This window comes from Nycticebus coucang, chromosome 13 (assembly GCF_027406575.1).
Source record: "Nycticebus coucang isolate mNycCou1 chromosome 13, mNycCou1.pri, whole genome shotgun sequence".
Lineage (NCBI taxonomy): Eukaryota > Metazoa > Chordata > Mammalia > Primates > Lorisidae > Nycticebus > Nycticebus coucang.
In genome coordinates, this window is record NC_069792.1 from 103,177,866 (window position 1) to 103,187,785 (window position 9,920).

General features: G+C 48.8%; 1 protein-coding gene across 1 annotated transcript; it reads left to right on the top strand.

Moving 5' to 3' along the window:
* Positions 1 to 278: 278 nt before the first annotated feature.
* Positions 279 to 4,276, top strand: C13H8orf33 (chromosome 13 C8orf33 homolog). Its single transcript, XM_053558242.1, has 5 exons — positions 279 to 356; positions 443 to 754; positions 943 to 1,027; positions 1,174 to 1,320; positions 1,858 to 4,276. The coding sequence occupies exons 1-5, from the start codon at positions 288 to 290 to the stop codon at positions 1,995 to 1,997; spliced, it is 753 nt and encodes a 250-aa protein (XP_053414217.1). The 5' UTR covers positions 279 to 287; the 3' UTR covers positions 1,998 to 4,276.
* The last annotated feature ends 5,644 nt before the right edge of the window (positions 4,277 to 9,920 follow it).

The window sequence follows — 9,920 nt, forward strand, 5'->3', positions numbered from 1 at the left end:
TGGAGGTCTCTTCCTTCGTTCGCAGGGGGCATTGGTGACCACTCTCCTGACGCTTCCCGCACAGCCGCTCTGTGCAACGCATGTTATGTTTTGTTTACTGGCCTTCCCTTCCCACTAGATAGGGAGTTTGGAGAGGACGCACTCTTGCTTAGAACTTCGTCCTTCCTACCACAACGGAGCACGCAGCACAGCATTCTTCCGTCATGCTCTGCGGCCTCTTCCTGGAACCCTTCAGGCCCCGCCCCAGGCGGAACTCTTGTGCCCGGCGGAACTTTCGCGCACCGCAGATGCCTTTTGGAGGAAGGAATTCGGCATCGGACCTGAGGTGGCTTTGGTGGTGGTCGCGGCGTATGGCGGTGAGCTGTGTGGGGTATACTTGCGGGCGGGACCTTGGGCTGTTGGCAGCTCCTTGGTGACTTTCGTACTGCCCTCCTTTCTCCAGGCTCTAAGTCATTCTGCTCTGGAGGCTCCGGCGGCCCCAGGCCCGGGTACCGCCCGCGCTCCCTGCAGACCCCGGGCCTCTGGCCCGGCTTCCAGCTCCCAGAATCCTCCCGCTGTTTGTCTCTGCTCAGGGCGACGCACAAGCAGTGACGCCCCCTGCGCAGCACACCCGGTAGGCGGTCAAGGTGACGCATTCTTCAGGAAGCAAAAGAATAAGAAGAAAACCTGGAACAGGGCCTCTGTGGCGAATGGAGGCAGGAAGACCTCAGAAAAGCCTGCCCCGGAGGAAGCCCCCCTGAGCGCTGAGGCCCAGGCAAGGGCGAGCTTTAGTTGGGAAGAGTGGAATCCCCGGGTGCAATCTGGGTGCGAGTCCACGGGCTGGTGGGATCTGTGGTGTTAAGGCTTGGAGGAGGATGGATCCAGGTTCGAATCCTTGCGGGATGGGGCTAGGGATTGTGGGGCTCCCATGTCCTCTCACAGCCACTTGCCAATCTATCACAGGCGAAGCAGTTGGCCCAGGAACTGGCCTGGTGTGTGGAGCAGCTAGAGTTGGGCCTCAAGACGCAGAAACCCACCCCGAAACAGAGTAAGGGGCTCTTCTATAGAGATGGGGGATGTGGACGGTACAGTGCCATGGTTTGCAGGTGCTGGCAGGGGATGGAGTAGTTGCCTTTATGGCGGGATGATAGGGAGTGAGTATAGAGGTCGCTAATCTTTTATTTTTATTTCCAGAAGAGCAGGCAATGGGGGCTATCCGAACTCTGTGCAGCAAAAGAACCCCCCTGCCCCGGAAGAGGCAGTTGATGCGCTCCTTGTTTGGGGACTATAGGGCTCAGATGGAAGCAGAGTGGCATGAGGCCCTGCGGTCTCTCAGGTCTGGTGAGTATCTGGGAACCGGTTGATTTTGGAGGGCCTAGTTCAAGGGGATAAGGGGGCAACACTTAGGGAACAAAAGCGAGAAGGCGTCTAACCTGAGCCCTGCAGGCCGCGTGTGGATTATGTGAGGATTTTTTTGCTTATTGGTGGTGGCAGATATTACAAAAATTATGCATGGATTTTTTTTCTCATAAGCTTACACAGTGTCTGTATTTAATGTGTGACCCAAGATGACAATTATTTTTCCACTGTTTGTGCCTTGGCTTTCTCTGCTGGCCATGAATTCAGATCCTATGAGCACATTTCTTGGAGCCAGATGAACTGGGTTCAAATCCTGAATCAACAGCTTAGTAGCATTAACACTTTTGGCAAGTTACCAAATCTCTGTGTGACTGTAAATGAGGGATAATAATGTCTACCTTAAAATTTTGATAAATTAGGTATTTTGTGCAAAGGGGTTATGTTTGTATGGGTAATGTACAGGTAATGTTAGCTATTTTTATTCAATTCTGGCACCATCTCCTTCCCTCTCCCTGACAGCTGCTCATTCCGCCCAGGTGCATCCTGTAGATGAAGCCACCAGAAAGAAGAGTCGAAGGGTCTGCAGGCCTCGCCCTGCAGTGAGAATCCAGGCCACTGTGGACACTCCTGATGAAGAGTTTAAGTTCAGTTTCTTTTAGACTCCAATCTTGGCACAGTTTCCCTCCTGAAGGGTAGTGTGGGGTTTGTCTTGAGTGCAGAACTTTTGTAGGAATTCTCTCTTGACAAATGTGAGGCTGTTCTGTCCCTGGTTGGTCTGAGGATCTGGGGCTACTGGTTAGGTATGGGACTGTTAGATAGGCACAGGACCCCATTTGTAGGATTTCTGATGAAATGTTCCTCCTGCCAGGAGATCAGTACATTTAGAAAATATTCTACAATAAATTGAAGTGTATGTTTAGTGTGTTATAAAAAGGGTATTGTATTCAGTCTTTAGGTTGGTAGCAAGGATTAGTGGGGAAACTACATGATTGTATACTGCTCACTTTTGAAAGGATTCCCTATACAATGGGTTAGTGCTTCATGCTGTTATGGCATATTGCCCTAATCTCTCTCTCTGTCTCTCTCTTTTTTTTTGATAAAAATGGATAATGAGTGAAAGAGTGCACTGTTTGTGTTAAAGGAAGTACAGATTAGGGAGGAGTCTGGCACTTCTGGTCCAGGTTCTCCAGAGCTTGGTCCTTTGTCCATGTTGCCTTTTTTTAAAAAGACAGTCTCACTTTCTCGCCCTCTGTAGAGGGCTGTGATGTCACAGCTCTCAGCAACCTCCAACTCTTGGGCTTAGGCAATTCTCTTGCCTCAGCCTCCTGAGGAGCTGGGACTACAGATGCCCGCCAGAACACCCAGCTATTTTTTAGTTGCAGTTTGGCCAGGGCAGGGTTCGAACCCACCACCCTAGGTATATGGGGCTGGCACCCTACCCACTGAGCCACAGGTGCTGCCCAGAAGTTTACTTTTTTTTTTTTTTTTTTTTGTAGAGACAGAGTCTCACTTTACCACCCTTGGTAGAGTGCCATGATGTCACGGGACTCACAGCAACCTTCAGCTCTCGTGCTTAGGTGATTCTGTTGCCTCAACCTCCCAAGCAGCTGGGACTACAGGTGCCCGCCACAACGCCCAGCTATTTTGTTGCAGTTTGGCCGAGGCTGGGTTTGAACCCACCACCCTTGGTATATGGGGCCGGCGCCCTAACAGGCGCCGCCCAGAAGTATACATTTTTATTTTATTTTTAGCTGGCCTAGGTTCGAACCCGCCACCCTTGGTATATGAGCCTGGTGCCCTAACCACTGTGCTATGGGAGCCGAGCCAGTCCATGTTGCCTTTGTTCCTGAGCAGGTGTCATTTTCAGTTAACCATTGTAGCTTCCATCAGACTACTCTCTGTCCTTGGGAACAGGGAGTCTCTTGCTCTGGATTGTGCTTTAATGGACCTCCTAGTATCTAAATGTTGGTGGCTCCAGGCATCAGTCTTAGGTCCTTTGCCCCATTGAGTTGGGATCTTCAGGTGACCTGATCCTCCTCAGCAGCTTGATCTTAACTATTGTCTTCCAAACTTGCATTCCAGACTAGATGGATACTTAGAGCCCAACTGCCATCTCCACATTAGTGTTTCATAGGTCTTTCAAACTTAATTTGTTCAGAACACCTGATGAGACTCCTAATCTCCCTTTGTTTTCTGCTTTTTGGTGAATGGTGTTACTGCCCATCTACTTGATTAGATTAAAACCTGTATCACCTCTGTTGCCTCCTTTCTCCAACACTGTATGTCCAATACTTTAGCTGGTATGTCAGCTCTGTCTTCAAAATAAATCTCAGATCTTTCACGTGTTCATTATCTTTGCTGATGCTCATTCTGGTTCTGCCCTCTTACTTGCCTGCTGTGCTAACTTTCTAACATTAATCTCCATTACTGTCTGTTCACTGTCTGTACCCTTCATGGATGTTGGATAACATTCTCCTGATCCAGTGACTTCCCTTTGCCCAGAATACAATATGAAGGCTGATGGGAAGGCCCTACACAGGCCTGCACATGTCTGCACACCTGACGGCCCCTTTAATTTGGTCCTCCCTCTGCTCCTAAAGTAACCAGACTCTTACCTTGCTTCGAGTCTTAAAACTTGTCCCTTTCACTCAAATTGCTGTTTTTCTAGATATTAGCATGACTGGCTTCTGGGAAAGGAACTCTGCTCTGTCATTCATCAGTTCAAGGTAACAGGTTCAGATAAAACAGGAAACAGTTTTTCTTTGCCTTTTTTTTTTCCTTTTTCTTTTTTTGAGGCAGTCTTACTATGTCACCCTTGGTAGAGTGCCATGGCATCACAGCTCACAGCAGCCTCAAACTCTTGGGTTTAAGTAATTCTCTTGCCTCAGCCTTCCAAGTAGCTTGGACTGCAGGCGCCTGCCACAATGCTTGGGTATTTTTTTTTTTTGTAGTTGCCATTGTTGTTTGGCAGGCCCCGGCTAGGTTCGAACCCGCCAGCTCTGGTATATGTGGCTGGAGCCCTAGCTGCTGGAGCTACATGTGCCGAGCCGGGAAGCGGTTATTCTCCCATGGGCGCTGTACAGATGTGAAGTGTCATAATGACCTCTTTGAGTGTCTGTGACTTCATACTGAGAATCCATGTTTATTAAAATCTTAAACACTTTGCTAATAGACATCCATAGGAGGGATGAGCTTGAGAAGATTCCTTGATTTACAATTCAGATGCAGAGTTTCCAATTAAGTAGCCTTGGGACACTGTTTCCAACCTATCTTTGTGGTTTCCAAGGAAATAGAACCCTGCTTCACTTCCCAGTTTGGACTTGATGTTGACACTATAAACTATACAGCTCTGTTTTGCTGTGTGTCCATCAAAATACTTGCATTTAGATTTTACCTAAACATCCTTTTAGTAAAACACCATCTCTGGTGAGATGTCCCATAAATCTAATGGAAATTCTCCCCTGTCAGAGTAGGCTGATAAACTGCTGGACGACAGGTTTGTCCTTTCTGGACTTAGTTGTTTTCTTTTTTTAGTCTTTGGTCAGGGCTGGGTTTGAACCCACCACCTCTGGCATATGGGGCCGGCGCCCTACCCCTTTGAGCCACAGGCACCGCCCTACTTTGGTATTTTTTGGAGGACAGAATCTCCCTCTGTTGCCCTACGTAGGGTGTCCTGGCATCATAGCTTACAGCAACCTCAAACTCCTGGGCTCAAGCCATTTTCCTTTCCGCCTCCCAGAGTGCTAGGATTACAGGTGTAACCTATTGCACCCAGCCTCCTTCTGGACTTGTGATGATTGGACTAGGATAGTCAGACTTTGGATCTTATTGTCACCTCCTTTCCCCTGAACCCACCCCCCATCAGCAGTTTGACCCTTTGCCCTCAGATCTATCTATAGGAGTTGGGAGGGCCTGAGTGAAGGAGACACCAGGGCAGATTTTTTTTTTTTTGAGAGAGTCTCACTATGTCTCTCTGGGTAGAGTGCCATGGTGTCACAGCTCACAGAACCTGAAACTCTAGGGCTTAAGTGATTCTCTTACTTCAGTCTCCCTAGTAGCTGTGACTACAGGTGTCCGCTGCAACACTTGGCTATTTTTTGGTTGCAGTTGTCATTGTTATTTAGCAGGCCTGGGCTGGGTTCAAACCTGCCTACCTCAGGGTATGTGGCCAGCGCCCTAACCACAGACCTATGGGTGCTGAGCCCAGATATTTTCTTTTTTCTTTTGGTTGTCTCTCCATGCTTTTCTATCCAGAGGCTCCCTCTTGGTTCCTGTTATAACTACCTATTTCTTGGTCCATCCATCTAAGGGCCCAGGATTGACTTGATCAGATTTGGTCTGGGTGAGGGTGATGGAGAGGGTTAGCTTTTCACCAGCACATCTCACATTTGGATATGAAATACTGTCTTGTCTCCTCTTACAGACTCCTCAGACCAAAGTCTGACGTCTAGCTGTGAATGTGGTTCCAGGATTGAAATGAAAGCTTCCTTCCTGCAGTGTACATTTGCACTTGGTTCCTACTAGTGAATGGAATCATTTCAAATGTGCTATCTGGAATACCATATAATTGCCTTGATAGAACATACAGCTCTCTCCCTGAAGGCAGCTGTGGGGGAGTTAATGAGTATGTTTGGGAAGTGAACCAAGAACCAGTATCCATAGTTCTTTTTTTTTTTGGAGACAGTCTTAAGTTTGTCACCCTCAGTAGAGTGCTGTGCCGTTACAGCTCACATTAACTGCAAACTCTTGGGTTCAAGTGATTCTCTTGCCTTAGCCTCCCGAGTAGCTGGAACTATGGGTGCCTGCCACAATGCCTGGGCATTTCGTTCTGGCTCAGGCTGGTCTGGAATTCCTGAGCTCAGGCAAGCCACCAGCCTCGGCCTCCTGGAGTACTAGGATTACAGATGTGAGCCATTGTGCTTGGCCAAGGTATCCATAGTTTGTAATTATGGATTGTTGGTTAAGACCAAGGGACAAACAAATAATACGGGGATGATCCAGTGGTGATACTCTTTTGCAGCCAGCAGTGCTGCTTTTACCTGCTAGGAAGGAGGCTGGGAATGGAATCCTCACTAAGCCTCCCCTCCCATCTGATCTGCTTTAAGAAAGACATGAGGAAAACGGGCCCCCACAGTCCCCAGATAGCATCCAAGGATTGTGGGAGCCACTGGTTTTATCTCCAAACTTTCCTGGAGTTGAGAGAATCTTGAAGCCAGTGGCTCCCAGGTACCGTCATCCTCATGGGTTGTGTGACCATCTCACATAGTTCTCCCACAGATGCAGAGAGGGCATGGAGATGCCAGAGCCCCAACCCTGGACCAGGTTATATCCCAGGCCTGTGTGGGGGAAGTCACCAGCAAGGAGCCCACGTTGAGGACTGGGCTGGAGGGAAGCAGGGAGCAGCTATTTCTGACTCCACACTTGTTTCCTGTAGCTCAGCGGTTCTCAACCAGTGGGTCACGACCCACAGGAACTGTATTAAAGGGCTGTGGCATTAGGAAGGTTGAGAACCACTGCTGTAGCTGAATTTGTGTCTGTTTTGGATAATGGGAGTAAATAGACTTAGAGACATGCAGACCTCCCACCTAAAGACCAGCCACCTAAAGTAAGCTGTAATGATGGTTTGCTGTATGCAGTATTTTGTCGTTTTGCATTTCATTCAGTTAGTTATAGCATCTCTGGATCCCTACTGTGCACCTGACTGAGCTTCCTCCCTGGACTCTGCTCCTCATATAAGGCAAAAACGTGGTGTAAGGAGGAAAAAGGGCATGATGGTCGGCAGTGGGGCTTGGTCCACATCTTGTCTGACCATCACATCATGTGCACGTCTATTCCTCCTTTTCGGCACTGTTATGACACCAGCATCTCTCCTGACACCCTCTGTGTCTGGCTTACGTCCAGGCCTGGCTCTGTTCAGGTGTACAATCCTAGGCAGGTTCCTGTGACCTGTCACTTGTGGAATGGGGATGGTGATAGGACCCACCATGGACGTAACTGAGAAGGTTAAGGGGGATGGCTAACCAAAGCCTAGGAACATGTTGAGACAATGAGCATTTACGGAATATTAATTCTTTATATTATTACCAACTTCTGCCTAATAGTTCTTTGAAAATCAACTGTTAAAGGCTGGGTATCGTGGCTCACACCTGTAATCTCAGCATTTGGGAGGCCGAGGCAGGTGGATTTCTTGAGCTCAGGAGTTTGAGACCAGCCTGAGCTAGAGCAGATCCCATCCCTAAAAATAGCCAGGTGCTATGGTGGGCACCTATAGTCCCAGCTACTTGGGAGAAAGAGGCAAGAGAATCGCTTGAGCATATGAGTTTGAAGTTGCTGTGAGCTATGATGCCACAGTACTCTACTGAGGGTGACAAAGTGAGATTGTTTTTAAAAAATTGTTATTCACTGAGCTATTAGGCTCTTGCTACCATGTTTCTCCGAAAATAAGACAGTGTCTTATTTTAAGGTGTGCTCCCAAAGATGCGCTAGGTCTTATTTTCAGGGGATGTCTTATCTTTCCTGTAAGTAGGTCTTATTTTCGGAGGATGTCTTATTTTTGGGGAAACAGGGTAGTCATTTTTCCGTTTTCAATACTGCACAACAATACTTCATTGAATGTCATTGCAAATAAACTACTAATGTATTTTAGCTTTCCAGTAACAGTCTTTATTGTGTGTAGGGCATAGCTCATGAGAACCTTGCAGTTATGGGGATAATGGGGAAGGTCATGCACTTAGTTATGTGCTGCTCCCACATCCTCTAGTGCAGTAGTTTTCAACCTTCCTAATGCCACGATCCTTTTCTTTTTTTTTTTTTGTAGAGACAGAGTCTCACTGTACCGCCCTCAGGTAGAGTGCCATGACGTCACACGGCTCACAGCAACCTCTAACTCTTGGGCTTACGCGATTCTCTTGCCTCAGCCTCCCGAGCAGCTGGGACTACAGGTGCCCGCCACAACGCCCAGCTATTTTTTTGTTGCAGTTTGGCTGGGGCTGGGCCTGAACCTGCCACCCTCGGCACATGGGGCCGGCGCCCTACTCACTGAGCCACAGGCGCCGCCCAATGCCACGACCCTTTAATACAGTTCCTGTGGGTCGTGACCCACAGGTTGAAAATTGCTGCTCTAGTGGCTGACAGTGTTGAGACAGGAACCAACATTCTTGAAGGTGGTGGAAGTCTCCACCCAGGGTCTGCTGCTTCAACCGGAGGGACCTTCTGCCCACAGTGTTCTCTGTGTCCTCTAGGTCTCTGTTGGGTGGCAAGATGGACCAGGAGGAGCCCGGGCATGATATTGCTACTCTCACTCTGGGCTTTGCGTCTGGCTGCCAGCAGTGACATGTTGTATTCCCCCTTTGACTGTGTCCTGAATCATGGCTCATGTTTCTTGCATTGGAAGTTCCTTTTGCACTGGGCAGTGATCCATGGTCATAGGCTGGACTTCACAATGTGCCCTGAAGATGCCACTATTGCCACCCTTGGTGATCCCAACCTTACACATGGGTCTGAATTTCTGTATCATACACTGCAAATATGGGGATATTGTTTGAGAAGGGGAAAAGTATGGGTAAGGTGAGGGTAAATGTTAGGGTTAGGGTTTTAGGGCTAGGGTTAGGATCAGGGTCAGGGTGAGGGTAGGGTCAAGGTAAGGGGTTAGGGTTGGGGTTATGTTTAGGGTTGTGGTTAGGGTTAGGGGTTAGAGTTACGGTAAGTGTCAAGAAGGGTTAGGGGTTAGGGTTGGGGTAGGGTTATGGATAGGGTTAGGGTTTCGGTCAGGTTCTGGTTCAGGTTATGGTTTAGGGTCAGGGTTGGAGTTGGCGTTAGGGTTAGGGTTAGGGTTAGGGTTAGGGTTAGGGTTAGGGGTTAGGGTTAGGGTTAGGGTTAGGGTTAGGGTTAGGGTTAGGGTTAGGGTTAGGGCTAGGGCTAGGGCTAGGGTTAGGGTTAGGGTTAGGGTTAGGGTTAGGGCTAGGGCTAGGGCTAGGGCTAGGGCTAGGGCTAGGGCTAGGGTTAGGGCTAGGGCTAGGGCTAGGGTTAGGGTTAGGGTTAGGGTTAGGGTTAGGGCTAGGGCTAGGGCTAGGGCTAGGGCTAGGGCTAGGGCTAGGGCTAGGGTTAGGGTTAGGGTTAGGGTTAGGGTTAGGGTAGGGTTAGGGTAGGGTTAGGGTAGGGTTAGGGTTAGGGTTAGGGTTAGGGTTAGGGTTAGGGTTAGGGTTAGGGTTAGGGTTAGGGTTAGGGTTAGGGTTAGGGTTAGGGTTAGGGTTAGGGTTAGGGTTAGGGTTAGGGTTAGGGTTAGGGTTAGGGTTAGGGTTAGGGTTAGGGTTAGGGTTAGGGTTAGGGTTAGGGTTAGGGTTAGGGTTAGGGTTAGGGTTAGGGTTAGGGTTAGGGTTAGGGTTAGGGTTAGGGTTAGGGTTAGGGTTAGGGTTAGGGTTAGGGTTAGGGTTAGGGTTAGGGTTAGGGTTAGGGTTAGGGTTAGGGTTAGGGTTAGGGTTAGGGTTAGGGTTAGGGTTAGGGTTAGGGTTAGGGTTAGGGTTAGGGTTAGGGTTAGGGTTAGGGTTAGGGTTAGGGTTAGGGTTAGGGTTAGGGTTAGGGTT